The 19,925-nt window shown below is 37.7% G+C and overlaps 1 protein-coding gene across 1 annotated transcript in view; it reads right to left on the bottom strand.

Moving 5' to 3' along the window:
- Positions 1-19,260, bottom strand: part of LOC136259403 (uncharacterized) — a 45,689-nt gene extending 26,429 nt beyond the window's left edge. Inside the window, exons 1-13 of the mRNA XM_066052893.1 lie at positions 19,126-19,260; positions 18,758-18,900; positions 17,371-17,428; positions 17,253-17,321; positions 17,083-17,194; positions 16,750-16,839; positions 14,126-14,276; positions 9,422-9,494; positions 9,201-9,275; positions 8,428-8,605; positions 3,948-4,067; positions 2,127-2,317; positions 60-155 (exon numbers count right to left, since the gene is read on the bottom strand). Coding sequence (XP_065908965.1) covers positions 17,310-17,321; positions 17,371-17,428; positions 18,758-18,900; positions 19,126-19,260 — 348 coding nt within the window. The 3' untranslated portion in view covers positions 60-155; positions 2,127-2,317; positions 3,948-4,067; ... (5 more) ...; positions 17,083-17,194; positions 17,253-17,309. The remainder of the gene's footprint in view (positions 1-59; positions 156-2,126; positions 2,318-3,947; positions 4,068-8,427; positions 8,606-9,200; positions 9,276-9,421; positions 9,495-14,125; positions 14,277-16,749; positions 16,840-17,082; positions 17,195-17,252; positions 17,322-17,370; positions 17,429-18,757; positions 18,901-19,125) is intronic.
- Between the last annotated feature and the right edge of the window lie 665 nt (positions 19,261-19,925).

Below are 19,925 nucleotides of genomic sequence, written 5' to 3'. Positions count from 1 at the left end.
TCCCAGGTAATTGGTATACACAAATACTCCGGCAATATATGAGGAGAATATAATCATACCATGGCATGATGGCATCATAACATCTTGTAGGGAGAATATATCATGGAGACATGAATCATGAGTGTACGAGTCACTGTGACAGTATAGTGAAACCCCTAGCAACGAAGAGGTATTTAGTATAATTACTATGTAGAATAAACAAGCCACTTAACCAGTAAACAACAACTTTTAGACTCCCTCTGTGCTTTCATCTCATCCTAACTTCACTAACAAGCCACTTGACTAATTTGGATCTAATGTACATCTCGATATGAGAGGTACCTGTACAGGCATCCTAAATTTAACAAATAAGCTATAGAGCGTGCACACACACATATCAGGTTACACACACGTTATGCATGTACACACGCATGTACATACCCATACAAATGTATACGTAACACACTCACTCTCACACACACACAACCTCACACAAACAAACACAACAATTGGTTGCAAGGCTGTATATCCCCTTTTCAGAAGCAATTCAGATGAGTTGTTTAGTTTCCCTTTGACGTGTTGTTGTCATTGTTTACTTTGTTCAACAACTTGCTGACCAGGATGACAGAACTTCTCAGCCTTTATAGCGCAAGTGATCATATATGCCTCAAGTGATCTCTGCTATTATCTATTAAGTTATAGACTTCCAAAACACTTACAAAAATGCAGACAGTGGAACCTGGGACATTGCTATACACAAATCCTAGAAATCATACGAGTAATGTACGTATATGAAGAATACAATTTTACTATGGGATATGACATTTGCCACCCTGTAGGGATAAAGGAATGAACCTCGAGTGTACAAGTCAGAGTGACAGTACAGTACCTATTTGAGCAAACTGGTGTACACTACTACTACACTGATGCTTTCATCAGTGTTCGAATGAGTACAATAATGTGCATGACTTTGATGTGGTTAGCATAATGCAGTAATGGAAAACTCAACAATCAAAGCTTACAATAAGCTCACGCCCATGCGATCGTTACAGTTGTTTGAACACTGATGAAAATTTCAGTACATTTCTCAGAAATGTCCACAACTAAGAAATGTAAAGTTGTTATTGCTAGTGGAAGAGAGCATTCATGGTCCATCCCCTGGACTCTAAAAATGTATTATCACCTAGCAACCAAGTTGTAGTTAGACAAAAGAAACTCTCCTTGTGCTTTCATCTCACCCAAACTTCAAAATACTATAATCCACTTTTTAGGCTGCATATATATCTTAATATGAGAGGTTCCACTGTATAGGCATCCTGAACAAAATTTATTAAGTGACACACAAGAATACACACACACACACACACACACACAAGCACACACACACACACATGTACACTCACACATGCACACCCAGAGTGAATGTGAAGGCTTTGGTTGTTGTATTCACACCACAGAAACATAAGGACATTTGTGCATTACAGAGGTGATATGTCAGGTAAATCCTCCTGGGATCGGACTACTACCCCACATATCTCCACTATATACAACCAGCCACATGACATGTGGACATCACTAGCTACACTTGTTTTGCACCGATAATCGGTTGAATTATCGATAACAGCTGATATCAGCTAATTTTACAAGTATCGGTAGTGGTTACAAAGTGGAAAAATTTGCCGATTAACCGAAACACGCAATCAGTCATTAATGACAGCAATCAACATGTAAAAGTAAAGAAAACGGTGAATGCAGCAGTAAGTATTTATTTGCTATAACTGTTGTATAAATTTTTAGGCTTGTTTGTTTGCGCAAAATATGGCTGCAAGGCTATATAGCAGCTGTGCATAATATTTATTAGCCTCCCATGGAAGTAGTTGATCACTCTTTACAAATGGCCTGGAAAACATTTGATAAGCTGCTATATTTGATAAGCTACAATATCAATGGTAATATCCCCAACCCGTAACAGCCAAAATATACATGAACATACATGTTGTACATGGAAGAGTTGATGGTCTAGTTCCAACTGAGGTCATCGCGTTGCATTGTTTCTGTATAGATTTTACGTTGTACAAAAGTTTGCGATTTTTCTTAGTAGTAGGGCAGGATGACTGTTTTGGTTTAACTGTTGTTATAATTTCTACCTCTCCATCAGCAGGAATGGTGACTGAAGAGCTTCTACGATGAGTGGCAAGACGTTTGTATTGATGATGTTTAAACTGAGTGTTGATGATTTTGATGTGTTCAGCCTTACTAGTCAGTCTGACTTCAATCTTATACAATTCATCTTTAGTTGTGATAGTTCCTCAGGACTCCACTTGACTCTTGTTGTTCACTACAGTAGAACACAGTCATGTAATGTACCATCACAACTTGTATGAATATAATATAGTGGAATTGTTGTCATACCAAAAGTAGTGGGAGCTACACTTGTAGTGATACAACAATTAAACACAAATACCTAGCACATCTGTTGTCTCAACAGTCACAGATGGTAATCTTACTCACAAATGTGATAAACACTTGTACTATACAGAATTCTAAAATAATTATGTATACTGGCAACCTATACCCTTTCTAAAGGCACTCTAACATTTAACAACACTGACTTAGACAATGATAATTACAGTCTCAAACTCAACTTTTAGCCTTCATAACCTCCCTTTCTCCACCTCTCCCTAATGTTTCTAGTGTAGTACCATAAACAATGAAGTGAAAAAACATCCTATGCATACTTTAATAATCCAAGAACATACAGAATTAATACTTTAATGTCAAGAAACATTATGGAGCAAAGGTATGAAGAGATTCTAAGGAAGCTGCTACTCTCTAAGTATAGGTTAGGAACCTAGACCAAGGCTCTGCGTGGTTTTTAAAACACGAAGAGCAGAGGGTGTGGTTCCTAACCGACTTAGAAAATGCGGGCGTTATATATATCGCTATGTAGGTGTAACCATTGTGGGATTGAGTTATATGTCGTTTCAAAATCGTCACAGTGTTAAAACAAGTCATGCGACCATGGCCAGTAGAAAAGATTGAACGTGTTTTCGAATTAAAGCTTGTAACTAGCTACATTATCGCTGCTTCTGTTAGCTGGTGGATCAAACAAAGAGTGATAGCTACTAGCTGTGACAATAAAGTTAAAGCCAGCACTACCAAGGGCTTAAAGTAAGTGGTAACATTGTTGTCAATGGTTAATAATACTTGGTCTGGTGCTAGGCCTTCTGTGACTAAACCAGTATATACACGATTTCATACCTACATAACTTTTTTTTTACAAGAAACAAATAAACATTCTACAAGAAAGCTTACCTATTTAGTTATTTTAATAGGGAGTCCGCTTAAAGTACAGTAAAAGCATATTAAACAGACTTGAAACATTGACGGGCATTAAATAGAACTCCACTATATTTCTGGAATTCTCCGCTTATGATAGCAAACGTACCTACAACGTTATAGTCTAACTCCCATAATCGAATTGGCGTAGGTGTGCTTATAAAAGGAATGGAGTAGGTCAAGCTCTGTTGGTCTATGGGCTCTTAGCCTGTATATGCTTTGCAGAGCATGCATAGCAAATCAATGATCAAAAGTGAGATTTACAATGCTGAGGTCTATCTGCTAGCAGGTTTCTAACCATTTTAGAAACCTACTAGCAGGTTTCTTCATGATTTTTAAAGACCTCATTATCTGCCAAAGATCAAAGCATACTATGCATAGCATTTTCTAAGGTTAGTCATGAACTTTGGTCTCGTAGATTAATGTGTCAACCTTGTACCTGTGTGTGGTAGCTGCTGCTACTGTTTAGTGGCTGGGAAATTGAAATCAAAATCAACAGGTCACATGTGGAAGGAATATGGTACATAGTTTATGTTGTATGCTCACCTTATAGTTAGATGCCCTTATATAGACACATACTACACATGTCACATGCTGTACTACACACACTACACAATATACACACTTACCATCAGTGGACAACTTAGAAGCAATGTTTAGTTTCATGTTGTTTTTGACCAAAATGATGGAACTTCTCTGCCTCTCTAGATCAAGTGATTGTATCTTGTCTTGAAATTCCTTGATCATTACTATTAATTACCATTAAGTTACTTGCAGAGTATACAGTGCATGTACCTCCAAAACACAGTACAAATATACATACAGTGAAACCTTTTAACACTATACACAAATGCTAGAAATCACACAGGTAATGTATGAGGAGAATATAACCATATCATGGCATGATGATGCGTAAGGAGAATATATCATGGAGGCATGAACTATGAGTGTACCGGTCACTGTGACAGTACAGTGAAACTTCTCTCTTATTTGAGCAGTCTGGAGTATACTACAATACTAATGTTTTCATCAGTGTTTCAATGGGCGTAATGACGTGTACGATGGCATAGTGGTTAGAGTAATGCAGTAATGGGCAAACTCAACGTTTTGTGGCAATGATCAAAGCCTACCATCATGCTCATGCCCCATACAATCTTTATGAAACTCAAACGCTGATGAAAACCTTAGTGCTTTTCCCAGAAATGTCCACAAATAAGAAACGCATACAAATTTGAATACAAGTAATGTTGTTATTGCTAGTGGAGGAGAGTATTCATGGTCACTCTCCTGGGCTGTAAAATATCACCTAGCAACCAAGTGGTAGTTAGACAAAAGAAACCTTTAAACTCCCTCCTTGTGCTCCAAACGTCAGTATACCATATTGTAGTTTGCATGGGAGGATCAAAGCAATACTGCGTACCATATTGTCCACACAGTACTAATTAGCTGCATAACTGTACTGTATGAGTCATACAGAACAGTTATGCAGCTAATTGGGTGAATACAGCACACTTGAGGAGCAGTAAAACCCGGAATAACGGAACAGCGGAATAAGCAAAAGTCACATTCTTAACATTTTACTATTATTTATACTGTCTATAGCATTTATACAATACTCACCTCATAGCAATTCTGCCCAGAATGCAATCACAATGGCAGGCAGCACTAAGGCGATCCTCAGGGCGATCTTTAAGTACAACAAGCACAAAACTAACCACTCTAGAATAACCTAACTAAGCTACACTACTTTCTATTACACTTTACTACACAATCGCTACAACACTATAAGTTCTTTCTGCTACACTTGCTTATACCAGCCATCAATCACAAGTAACTGCCCGAAATTAGTAGTGATAAAACACTCCATCCCCAATTTTTTTAATGAAGAAGAACCGGCCCAGCGATTGTGAAGACTTTGGTTGCTGTATTCACACCACAGAAACATAGGGACATTTGTGCACTACCAAGGTGATATGTGTCAGGTAAATCCTGCTGGGACAGGACTAATACCCCACATATTATCCACTATGATATAACTAGCCACGTGGACATCACTAAACTACACCTCATCACATAACAAGTCATATCTCAGTACCTAATGGAATATCTGTAGCTTTGTACACAAAAACAATACTCATGTGCGTATGCACACACACACATTATCGGAACAGTTGATGTGACTGTTCTATAAGAGTATTTGCTACATGTTCACAATGTTAGTGTATGTTCTATTAGAGTAATCTAACTGAGCTCGGGTCTTTATCTATCTGAACAAATTCACTAATTTGTAACTTGTAATTTGTAACTTGGCACACAGGTGTTCAAATGTGTCACTGTTGATGTATGCATAGTCAAGTCATAGTAATCCATATTGTATTACAGTGTAACCTCTCTGTAATGGACACAAGAATTTTTGGAATACTAGCATGATGTATACTATCCATCAAAACATCCTCAGCTAGCAAAATTATTACCATCTCCTAGTAAAAACTGATTTTAGTACAGCGTATACAGTATGATCTTTACTCTACTTACTGACTTTGGTATTGCATCTGATAATTACTGATGCATGCCACACCAATCTATAGGAGTGTTACTTTTGTTACAAGAAGTAAGACACAGGAGCTGTTTCCATGCAGCAAACATTATAGTGCCCGTATAACTACTTTAGATTTACTTTTTTTATTACACTCAGATTATTTGTCTTAAGTTGATACAGTGAATAAATGTATATACCTGTGCATCGGTGAAAGCATCAGTTTGTTGGTCAGTTATACATGTTTGGGCTTGACGATGCCTAACCACACTGCCAAGCTGTTGTGAAGGATAGTTGGCCTTTGGTTAATACTTTTTGGCAGTATAAAAATCCTACAGTACTGTTGTGTTACTGTATGATTACAAAATTTACACATAATTTCCTTTGATGTCTAGCGGCTTAATGAGGGTATTAAATCCAATATAAACCTGTAGCAGGGTTACTAAGTAACCTGTGGTCTAGCTCATGGTTGTTTACTACACTGATCAAACGAGCATTGGCAAAAGCCAAATACACAATAGCCTTACTGTTAGCTTACTTTCTGGACAAGACACGCATCATTTGGGCTAATGCACTAGTGCCACAAGTTGTGGTGCTGACACCATCAACTCAAAGAGTGTATCTTGATGCCAGTTTGCTAGTTTCTTTCACTCCTTCTATACTTGCTTCACTCATACAAAGTTTCTAAACTACTTAGAACGAGCCGACACACCGCTTCAGTACAGCTACTATACATCATGCTGCAATGTTAGTGTGCGCTGACACAATTAATAACCTCGAAGGGTATCTCTCTATGCTAGCAGCCATTTTTCCACTTGTTATAGCTTACTCTCTATACTAGACAAGTGTCATTGGTGCTCATCCAAGCATAGTAGCTACTATGGTGTGGTGCTGGCACCTCTAAGGATAAATCTCGATGCTAGTATCCAGTGTCACTTTCTCTCAATCTTTCTTTGCCTGCTTTGCTCAAAGAAATTTCCTAACTACTTAGAATGAGCCAACATCAGTTTCTACACTATTTAGTGCTCCTTTGATGATGTGGGTAGCGCTTGCCACAATGTCATCGGGTCACTAAATAGCGTAGAAACTTTGTAGGCTCATTCTAAAAGGCATGAATATGGCTTCTATCTTACAATGGTTAGTACAGTAACCCCTCGATTATCCGAACTTATTGGGCCCTGGGTATGTTCAGATAATCGAAAAGTTCAATCAAAGCCCATTCATTTATATACAGAGCCTTGCTCAATTACTCTAATAGAACGCACACTTTATATAAAATACTCTAATAGAGCAGTCATCGCTACAGTTCGGATAACCGAAAGTTCGGTTAATCAATGGCCGGATAATCGAGGGACCACTGTAGTACTATTCCAGTCAAAATGTATACCAAACAATTAACCAATCAGATCACTTGTTAACATGTTAACCACACCTCTGTAATTAAAGGACATCTCCTCAGAGCTAAGACCATTTTGTTTTTATACCATTACACTACACGTTGCTATGCTCTTATTAGCCTACCATTTGGCTATACATTACAAGTTACAGATATTGCATTAGGCATTGAGATATGACCTGTTATGTGATGAGGTGTAGTTTAGTGATGTCCACATGTCATATGCGGATGGTCATATAAGCGGGATACCAGTCTTGCTCCTGACGGATTTACCTAGATTGACTCTTGACTCCTCAGTAGTGCACAAGTGTTTTTGTGAATGTGTATATGGCAACCGAAGCTTCACATTTGCTCAGTGTGTGTGTGTGTGTGTGTGTGTGTGTGTGTGTGTGTGTGTGTGTGTGTGTGTGTGTGTGTGTGTGTGTGTGTGCTAGTGTGTGTGTGTGTGCTAGTGTGTGTGTGTGTGCTAGTGTGTGTGTGTGTGTGTGTGTGTGTGTGTGTGTGTGTGTGTGTGTGTGTGTGTGTGTGTGTGTGTGTGTGTGTGTGTGTGTGTGTGTGTGCTAGTGTGTGTGTGTGTGCTAGTGTGTGTGTGTGTGTGCTAGTGTGTGTGTGTGTGCTAGTGTATGTGTGTGTGTGTGTGTGTGTGTGTGTGTGTGTGTGTGCGTCATTTGAAAGGATGTCTATATAGAGGAACCTCTCATATTGAGATGTACTAAATTAGTCAAGTTGGTTGTATATTGAAGATGGGTGAGATGAAAGCACAAGGAAGTATGAGCACAAGGAGGTAAAGGTTATTGTTTACCTTTTAGGTGGCTTCTTTTCCCCTTGGTTGCTAGGTAATTAATACATCTTTACACTTTATTTTCGACATTTCTTATAGCATTTGAGTTGTATAATGGTTGCATGGGGTATGAGCATGATTGTGGCTTTAAGTTTACCAGGACACTTATTTACTTAAATAAACATAGAGATTAATACCATATAGATACGAGAACACTAGTAATGAGTATTTAAAGTACAGTGCGGAACTATTCGAGGGTCTGGTACAATATAAATTATTTTTAGAAACTAAGATATTACCCTTCAAATAGTACCACACTGCCATGCACACTGTGGTACTATGTATTCGTGAGTGCATACAAGCTAGTAAATATGGTAAACAAACACAAACACTTACCCATTGGTAACAAGTTGATCTTTTCTTCTCTACTGCAGCCATTTCAAGTGCCATATTATAGCAAGACATGTTGTATCACATCACCAGGGGCATGATTCATATGTAAAGTACAGTGGAACTTTTCTTATCTGGGTGGTCTGGTATATATCCACTGTCTGTATCCCAGAAATGTCTGTAACTAACAATAACATGCTAATGTGCTAAAGTGACTAACTTAAATGTTATAATTGCTGTCAGTTAATGCTATGCAGTTTAGAGGGCAGAGGGGAAAGTCACTACAGAGCATTCATGATCACTCCCCTGGGCTGTAAAAATGCATTATCACCTAGTAATCAAGTGGTAGTTATTATTAGTAAAATAAACAAGTCACCAAACAGGTAAACAGTAACCTTTAGGCTCCCTCCCTGTGCTTTCATCTAAACAAACTTCATTATGGTTAATAAACTACAAGCCACATGACCAATTTGGGCTGTCTGGACTATGGAGGTGCCCCAATAATAGAGGTCCAGATAAGGGAGGTTACACTGTACAAAGGATTTCTAACTACAGTGGTAATGTCATTTAGGAAGGTTCGTGAGACTCATACAACAATTATGACATGTAATTCACATATTAGAATACTTGATATTGATACTGAGGTCTATACCAGACTACCTGAGGTGTTGGGGTTGAACTTATTATGACATGTGACCAAACCACAAACACTACAACATGTATACACATATTCAGGATTACTCTAATTAACACTCATCAATACTCTAATTAATACTCACCAGTAACATTTTTTCTCTTCATTACATGTGAGACATTTGTGCTGTTATATCAGACAGGTGTTGTGCTGAAATCAACTACAAGGAGAATTGCAACATTAGAAAGTGGTAATATTCCAGACTGAAAATTGACAGTCAAAAATCTAATGCAATAATAACTTAATGCTATACAAGGGGTAGACTACCAAACTAAACTTCCTTCAAACGAACGTAGAACAGCTTACCAAGCTACACATCTCCCATTAAATGTTATGAACATAGCTCCTTATATCACCAGGTCCCTGACTTGAACTCATCCTGTGTGTTAGATGACAGTGTGGCTATTACTATTATTTACTCTTGGTAGTAACAATAACAAGTTACCACTCGGGATATGGAAAAATAGTCTATACAGTCGATTGCAGAATTGTTGAAATTCCTCTTCCCGTGCCGTAAACATTCCGTGGGCTGGAAAACTATTTGTAGTGACGCCGGATCACCCGGATTGAGGAAAAAGATTAGTGTGGTTCAGTTGCTGTTGAATCCGTGGCAAGGAAAATAAAATTTACTCACAGGGAGCCTTATGGAAGCACTCACGGTACGGCATACTTTTTTCAAGAATTCTGCAATTGACTGTAACTAAATGTCCACCAGTATACCTGCAGGTATAGTTGACCTCCCTTATTTCATTGTTTTTAAACCAGGCATGTTCCCACAGCTGGCCAAAAGGCTACGGCTGTGGACACATGCTTGGTTTACTGAAATTCTTTTCATACCAACATGTGTGTGCTATCTACCTATCTATGTTTATCCGTACACACCCACGTGAGAAAATTGTTTTAGTGGTAAGAGCAGTCAGCCTATGAAATCAAACACTAAATGAAACCTGTATTAAACTTGGGAAGAAGCAGCATTTACACTAAGGCAGTTTGAAATATGGACGTAGCAACTATCTACGAACTTTGTGAACCACCTTCCCATTCGGCTATTCATGTATTTAACTACCAAAAAACACCATAGCAGGCCTCATAGGCTACTAGGATATTTGTATCTCTTCGACTCAAAAGGGGTGTGTTCCTACATATGCAAACAAAAATGAAGGGTAGCCTTGAGGTTTTGTAGAGAATTTGCAGGAAAAGACACTATAGACAAACTATAAAACTGTACAGAAGATACTTCTGTGCATAATAAGTTGTTGAAAGTGGCCTACTTCATTCAATAATTCAGGAATTATCCATCTCTTGTAACACTGGAGACACCACTATCAAACTACAATTGCCGGTACTGCTCTTCCTTACAAGTCATATGGATACGACACTAGCGCATGCACATGTACTCACAGTGATAAAGCGTGATAAAGGATATTGTTGTAGCATAGATGTTTTCCTTTGTTGCTTCAGTACTTAACACTAGCTAGCGTTAGGGCTGTAGTGATGAGCCAGTTTATTCACAAAGCCCCTTTACCTCGCCTGGTGGTGCCACCTAGCTACCTGCTAAGAATAATTACTGGTTCATCTCTACAGCTGTAACACTAGATAGTGCTAAAGCAACAAAGGAAGCCTCTATCATGCTATATCACTGCTAGTGTACATGTATTGTAAGTGTATTCTAATTAATTAGTACATGTGCTAGTTTCATGATTTGTGAGAAAGAGCAGTACCAGCAGTTGTAGTTTAATGGCAGTGTCTCCATTGTTGCAAGAGATGGATAATACCTGGATTATTGCTTAAAAGCTGTTCCAGATCAGTCCATGAATCCAGTCTGTGGAATAAAGTAGGCTGTTGAAAGCAGTTTGTTCGATGCTCTTCATTTAGCAATGCATATATAGCAATGTAATTAGAGAATCACAAAACAATCCACCAATCTTATATTACACTATCTATGCATAATTGTATTATTACAAAACAGAAGCCTTAGGTAAAATGCATTTCCAGCTATACAACTAACATCTGGCTTTTAGAAGTAGCACAACATCAACTTTTTTTATTATATACTTGTTTGTTTACATCTTGTAACAACATGATTCATTACTGGTAACCAGTACATACCACACCAGAAGACACCAAACACATTATAACAACTAGTTGTTGTGTGACTGAATATGTCTCCTGATAACAATCACTAAACAGCACAAAGTGACTATTTCACTTCATTATCAGTTATCTACCACCTGTTATACACTGTTAATAGTGAAGGACAGTATGACAAGTGTCTCTGTAATCAATCCAGTTACTATGGAAATTACACACTATTCTCATTATAAACAGTACTGTAGCCATGACATGTTACTACACAACAACATTTAAACAGCATAAGAAATGGGTCACAAAGGATGACTACGGAAAGTCCCTGATTTACAAGAAGCAGCTGAAACGATGTAAACTTAACCCAGGCCATATAGTCATAACAATGTTTGACTGATAGTTTTTTAATTCATTAAAATAAAAATTAAACTTCATACAAACTTGTTGGAAGGGCTGTGGATCTTTCTGAAGGCATTTTAGGGTGTGACTATGCCTAACCAATACTGCTATGCTATCATAAAAGAAAAATGAGGCTATTCTTTAATAAAAAACCATTAGGTTCACATACACGCCTCCAACTTCCATCAGTGTAATAAACACCACATACACGTGTAATGCTATAATTACAATCAACGCTATTTCCAGCTTGATGTAATTCTAGCATAAGATGACAACACTTGGACAAGTGGTCATTAATTGAAGTACTAGAAAACCACAAATATGTTAGCTTCCAGGGGGAGGGTTGGACAAGATCATGTGCAATACAAAGCACCGACAAGAATATTTTTTATTAAACGTGGTCATATGTAACTACGTACCTGTTAAAAGCAAGGTTGGAATAAAGCTTTGAAACCTTTGAAGGTAGTTGCACATACCCCTCCAAAGCTTCGTAACCATGGATACTGGCATGTCTAGTTAGTCAAAAAGCCTTGTGCATCCTGGAATCATGCAACTATCATTGATAATGTTTTGCTGTACTTGTAGTCTAAACAGAACCTTACTACTGTACAACTGCAACAAAGAATAGGACACACCCATCAGTTGTGATTGGAGTAATTACTAACATGATATAATCAACAAAGCTTCAGTTAGCTTTCTTGCAAGAAGCTTTGGAGGCTAAAATTTGACCTTCATTTCAGGACTAGTTGAAAGCAAAATATGCCACACAATTGTACTGTAATCATTGATGACCACTGTTACTGTTTCTGCGAAAGTCATGATCACCACACATCATCATCGTTGTAAGTATAATTACTCTATAATGGCAATGTTGTTCCAACAAACCACTGCAAACAACAAACTAAATAGAATTATAAGATGTATCAAGCCCCTCCTCTACTTTTTTGTAAATTGGTCTATTCAGCTCATGTGAAATACTTTCAGTACTTGCACAACACTATTACAAACATGAGCCTGTCCTACCCTCTGTATCAGATCTGATTATCAGTGGAACACTATCACTAACTCTGTGCTGTGAAGTCTAACTAATTTAGACCACCTCTTGTGCTACCTTACTAACTGCTTGCAAGGTCATCTCAACATGCAAGCTCTAAAGAAGTCACAACTGGATGCTGTGGTTGAATGTCAAAATGTATTGAAGCCAATGGGAAAACGATGATAACTGATGGTAAAATCTTTGTTACTTACAAAGTATACAGTATGTTCTAATTATCTGTACATGGAAAGAAACTATAGTGATGTCTCTATTGTTTCGTGGTTATCTGCGGTGAATACAACGAAAGAAGCCCGAGTTATAAAGCCATAAAGTTAGAAAATTTACCAAACTGTGACAAGGAGTTTCATAGTTGTATTTGTAATTTCAGAGTCCGAAAACCATTCAGGAATGCTACAGTAGCTAATCTCAACAATAGCATTTGTTGTGAATTGATTGAAGAAAAATGCTACAATCACCATGATGAGCTAACAAGCTAACAGCATGTTCAGCAAGCCCAGATACACTGTACAGGTGATTCTAACACTTGTTCATGAACTGTACGTCATCTAGACTATGGAAACAAGCAGCTGCTTTGTCCTTCATCTCTAGAAAACATTTTTTATCAGGTGAAGTAGGTCATAACTAGTGCTGAGCGATAGTAAAAATTTTACTATCATGATAGTTACTCATTAAATATCGTGATAGTGAATACTATCCCGATAGTTTATGAAACACTTTGCTCTTAACAAAGTCTTAGTTGTATAACTATGATTTGTAGTCATATAAAAAGTTATTTTGCATGCACAGGACATTTATTAATTAACTGTGTGGCGGTCGATGAATACGGACTTTTGGTATAGCTTTTACAGGCCACTCCTTTGTAAGAAAGATACCAACTGTAATACAATATAGAAGGGTTGTTGATACCATTTTTATGCAGATCTGAGCTTTATCATAACTATCACGATAGTGATATACCTACTATCGCGATATATCGCACTATCGATACTATTGCTCAGCCCTAGTCATAACTCCTAGTGGTTTAGCATATTTGCAGTGAACAAACACTATAAGGTGGAGAAATCAATGTAGTACCCAGTGCTGCATTCAAAACTCGGTTATCTTCTTTAGATTCTACATGACAATGGATTGTGTCCATTTCTCAATGGTTTCTGTACATTTTAATGGCTAACCACAGCACCCTGTGTTTGCACAAATGTAATTAAACAATCCTTTAAAATATTATTATTAAATTTTGTTTCTCAGGCCAAAAACAGCAAGTACAGAGTTAGCATGTAGCTACCTTGGTAAAAGAAATTTATTATTTTTTACTGGCTGAACAATAACCTACATGTCAAACAACAGTTAAACTACATCATGATTGATGCCACATGTCAACAGCCTGATGTATGGTGAAAATTGTCACTTTGATGTTTTGTATCACCAGAGACCAACTTGTTGTGGTCTAATTATAATTTAATACCAACAACCTTAGTAACACTCAAAAGTATCACATGATGTTCTCATGTTTACAATCAGCCTAACTGATAATCTCTATCATCTCTTGAAATCTTCCTCCACTTCATCTTGATTGCTGACAGTCACCTTGACCGCTCAGGGTGTAAATATTATTGAACTACACTGTAAATAACAATAATTACATTAAATTAATGAATTACATTGTAAATATGGTCTATATTCACTACTAACCCAATAGGGACAAAGGCTACAGATAGCCTATAAATACAGGAAGTGAGAAACATAGAAAAATGAAAAGCAAAACATTATGACTATCTGTATTTGTGACTGGATTTTGGAAAAATGATCCAATTAAATCGCACATTAGAAGTTTCGAGATAAACGGTTTTAATGAATTCAAGTCAGTATAACTTCCCAAGGATAACAACCAAGTGGTAGTTAGACAAAAGAAATCTTTAGACTCCCTCCTTGTGCTTTCATCTCACCCAAACTTTGATATACTATAATCCACTTTTTAGGCTGTATATATATCTTAACATTAGAGGTTCCACTGTATATGCATCCTCAACAAAATTTAATAAGTGACACATAACCATGCATGTACACATGCACGCACAGACACACACATACACTCACGCATGCACACATGCACGCACAGACACACACATACACTCACGCATGCACACCCACAGTGAATGTGAAGACTTTGGTTGCTGTATTCACACCACAGAAATATAAGGACATTTGTGCACTACAGAGGTGATATTTGTCAGGTAAATCCTACTGAGACAGGACTAGTACCCAACATGTATCATACAACCAACCACATGATATGTGGACATCACTAACTACACTCTAGTGTTACATCGATCATTGGTTGAATTATTGGTAACAGCCAATATTACCTAATTTTACAAGTATCTATATCAGTTACGAAGTAGAAAATTTGCTGACTAACCAAAACTCACAATAAATCATTAATGACGGCAATGAACAGGTGAAGCAGTGAATGCAGCAGTAAGTGGTACAACTTTCATTTGCTGCAAATGTTTTATAACTGTTTAGACTTGTTTGTTCACGAAAATATGGCTGCAAGGCTATAGCGGGCTATGCATATTTATCAGCCGCCCATGTAATTAGTCGATCATTCTTCACAAATGGTCTGGAATCCCACTAAAAAACACTGTTTGATTAGCTGTTTTATAACATGTACTTCTTCCTATGAAAGGGGTTAGTGGCAAAACTAGAAAACATTATAAAAACTGGCCACCCACGCAATTAATCACATTACTACAAAAGTAACTGAAGTTCAGATGATTTTCTGGTCCTCCTTCCTTGTCCTGAAGAAATATCAGTTAATATCGGTATATTGGTTATAAGAAATGGAAAATAATCGATATCGGTAAAAGTGAAAACATGCATATCGGTGCAACACTAAACTACACCTCATCACATAACAGGTCATATCTCAGTACCTAATGCCAATTTCTTAATTTATATGTACAAGTAAATACAAGACTAGAATCTTATTTGCCAACTATGGTGAACAGTTTAAACTAAATCCCATCTTTTTAGATCAATGCAAACAAAAACCACAGCTGTGCCTGCAGTTTATTTTCAGTAGTCACTGTACAAGTTGACTTCTTTACTCTTCTGCTACAATTTCAAAACTACTCACCATAACCCATTCAATGGACATGGTAGATAATGCTGAGACAATAACAAGTAATTCAGAAATTGTACAAACTAGGCAGGTCTTGCTGAGACGGCCACACATACCCTCACTACTATAGTCTTACTTTCTGGTACAAAACATACGTCATAATATTGATATGGATAAGAACACTAATGATACTGAAACTATAAACTGATGTTACATGCATATACTGTACCATGTGACTTCTATGCATATTTACTGTAACATGAGTGCTCCATGTATGTGAGGTGCATGTATCATGCAACATGTCATCATGTTACAGTGAGAGGGACATGATGTAGCATGAGTGAAGTGACCATGTTCCAGTGCCATACATGTATCATGTATAGTACATGTTGGTGTGGTGTATGTAGAAAGCCTGAAAACCGACACTGGGTTGTATATGATGGTGAGAAACAGTTAGCAAGTCAAAGCTGTATGACTCTTCTACATACTGTAGGTGTTCCCAAGTAGTTAGTAATGCTTCACATAGCAGAGTGGTAGCCATTAGATACAGCAGTAACCATAGTGATGACAAACACCATGCATGTTACATGACATGTTAGTATTCATGTAAAAAGTGTCACAAATCCATGTATGTTACATAAAACATGCATCAGCATGTATGTTGTTTAGGAGATCTGTAGCTTGCATGTAACATGCATGGTACATGTGCAATAATTCAAGCTGGATATTGTCATGCTACTACTAAGGACCATGACATGATTGTTGGTATTTTAACTAATTAAGCAACCAAGTGAAGTAGCGTCCATTGAGTGTTGTCTGCAGTGACATCACTGTTGTAAATCCCTCTATTATCAATGGCTTTACCATCCTTTTAATACCCATGATTGCATCACAAGGATATATTGGCATTTTACCTTGTTGTGATCTAACTATATTTACACTTATACTACTGCTACTATATAACATATGTACCTGAGGTAGCTCCCTTAATGTTACCAAATGATCTCTTCTCGATGGTTGTGATTTGAGTGCTGACAATTGCCCCATCTTCACCACCTTAGTCTGCAGTGTGAACATTGCTGAATTACACTGTAAATACACCTGTACCATGTACAGTAAACATTACACTGTAAAAATAGTGGAGAAGATAAACAAAATCTTTATTTAGTAAAAAAAATATGGGAGTTTAGATCAAAGATGTGGTGATATTTCACTCATCAAAGCTTTGAAGTAGTAAGGACTAGTGACCCACATGAGGCTGTGTCGTGTCTCACAGGTAAAGTGTGGGCATCCAAAGGACCTCACCCACTATGTGAAATATGGACAGTTAGCATTTGCTTCTTTTCGATGTTATAGCCGGGTAACACCAGCCCACCAGGTTGCCATCAGATTCCATTTACGTAAACAGCTGGGTAGACTGGGGCAATGTGAGTTTCTAACAACAAACACCAACAAACACCAACATACACACACACCTCAACTATTGGTAGAGCCTCTCTATCCATAACATCTAAGTGTGATGCGACTCAAGCCTACTGCACTGGCTATAAAGTGATGACATCATAGTAGTAGATACACTATAACAGGTTATACTGTATCCCCAAGCTCTTTGGCTGTATTATACACATCTTGTAACATCATCATAAAGAATCTGTATAATGACATGTGTGTAAAGTATTTCCAACAATGAAATTTTGTAAAACAAATACTAGCTACTAAGTAGCAACACAAGGTAAAGATATACGTAAGCATACATGTACAGGTACACAGATTATAGCATAATAAGGTTGATAGCATTTCAGTAAATTGAACAAAAAATGCAAGTACTGTGTGGTACGAATAAACTACTGTCACTATATAATTTACATTTATTTTGAGGTAAAAGTATGTATTACAGGATACTTGTAAGCTATCCATTAACCATTACAAAGATGTGTCTAGTGTACAGAGGATACCAGTGTACTTGTATAATGTAGGCAATGAAACTGTGACAAAGAACCATGTCATAGTGTCCATAATAAGGTGGTGTCAGTTACAAGGAGTGTCAGTTAATGGTTCTACAGTATAATATGCTCCTGGCTGGTGAAATATTGTACAGAGGCTTAGGAAGATATTTAACTTATAGGTGTCCAGTGATAAAGCTGAAGACAAAAAAAAAAAAAAAAAAAAAAAAAAAGGTCACGAGTGTGACTGCTTTACAGGGGTTTGCAAAGTTCTTGCAAATTCCGTAATTCAAATGTTCGCACATGCGCGTTATTGTTCCTACATTTATCTCGAGAGGAATGTTGTCTACTACAACTGTACATATTGATGGTGTTTGAATATGATACGGTAGCAACAGTAGTTCAAGTAGACATGGCCTTATTCACTTTTGTGCCTAGGAATTTGAACTGCGTTGTATGCGCATGTGCAAAAGTTTGAATTACAAGGTACAAAGCCGTGTCTACGCTCGTGTCACTGTATAGTGTTTGCTGAATCAGTATCTACCAGTAGATACGAGTAGGCAGTTGTAGTAGGTAACACTCCTGTATTAGAGTCATTGACTGCTCTATTAGCGTATCGCAATCTTTTCAGTAATATATAGTACAATGTGCTGACACCCCATTAGTTATGCAACTGGAATTATTTATGGGTGCCCAAGCACCCACGGCACCCATGCTTCCTACACCCCTGTTGTACATGTTATCTCACTAGGGACTAGCACTAAAGCCTGTTAATACAGATAGTCATAATCTTTACACTAAAACTGTTGACTACATCACAGACCAGTTGGTGATCCTCTAACAACATGTAGTCATAGATATGTACCAAAAGAGGCACAACAGTTATGATCTGGAGCTGCCTCCACCTTCAACTTATAACAAACATATCATGTGATGTACACAACTACAATACATTTGAAGGACAGAACAGTGAGTAGCATACAATAACTTGTTGTGTGCAAACAATTACACTGGCTGTACATGGTACCGTTACTAACTTGTCCTTGGTCTCCCAAAAGTTCTGCTTCAGTAGATAATTTATGCACCAGAGAAAATCAGCATCATTGACACTTATAGTTGACATGGCAGTTGAACTGTCGCGGGTTAAAGGAACCACAATACGCCTGCGGCATGGTGAGCACTAAATAGAACATTACAGAAACATTGTTAACAACGAAGTTAACAACATTGGTCTTGTGTGTTATCACTTAGTACGAGTTACCAAACTCCATGAGTTTAATACCGTGACTAACCAAAACAAAACACTGGGGAGGGTATAGCGAGCTAAAGACATACATGACATACAGCACAGGTAATCTCTGTTGATACGGATGGAACGGCAAACAAGAGCAACAAGGGAACGTACCGGAGGCCACCTCCTTCGTGAAGCATTCGGTGAAGCAGCTTCTTCATTGTTGATTGATGCACACGTGCCAGCACGTGACTTGTTGTCTCTTGCACATTTATTATTTGCGATTCTCCACGCAGTTGCATGCAGCATCCTTAGCAGCTTTCCGGCTGTTAAGCCGAGCTACATTTGAATGCACGTTCATCGAAATGACTGCTCTATTACAGTATTTTGTCTAAGATGTATATTTTATTGTATTGTATTAATGCTTTACAGTGACCAGCACTGAAGGTCTGCAGCAACATGTGCTGCAGCCTTAGGATTACCTAACCTAATTTCAAGGACTTAGACTTAGTGACTTATAGCTGAAAAGGTGTAACAGAAAAGGGGCCAAAGTAAGGAAAAAAATCCCTCCAACCCCAGGAATCGAACTGCAGGTCACCCAATGTCTAGTCGGGGCCACACTCAGTCTCCTCCAGGAGGGATGGATTTTCTTCCTTAATCCTATTGTATTAATGCTTTACAGTGACCAGCACTGAAGGTCTTCTATTAGAGTACTATTTGACTTGGTATTTGAACAGGGCTCGGTAGCTAGCTATATAGCTAAATGAATGGACTTTGATTATCCAAAAAAAATTTAACATGCCTTGGTCCCAAGGGGGATAATTGAGGGATCAAAAGTTAGCAGTTGAATCATTTAACTTAAATGTCAATTATATAATAGCTTCTGAATGAAGCCGCTATAGCTACAGCTTCATAATGTGTTATATTTGAACTTCATTACGCTTTACTAACTTATAAGTTAAATGCTAAAGTTT

The sequence above is a fragment of the Dysidea avara genome, chromosome 6 (assembly GCF_963678975.1).
Source record: "Dysidea avara chromosome 6, odDysAvar1.4, whole genome shotgun sequence".
In the NCBI taxonomy this organism is placed as follows: Eukaryota; Metazoa; Porifera; class Demospongiae; order Dictyoceratida; family Dysideidae; genus Dysidea; species Dysidea avara.
Note: the sequence above shows the minus strand (reverse complement) of the source record. Positions and strands in the feature narration are given on the sequence as shown.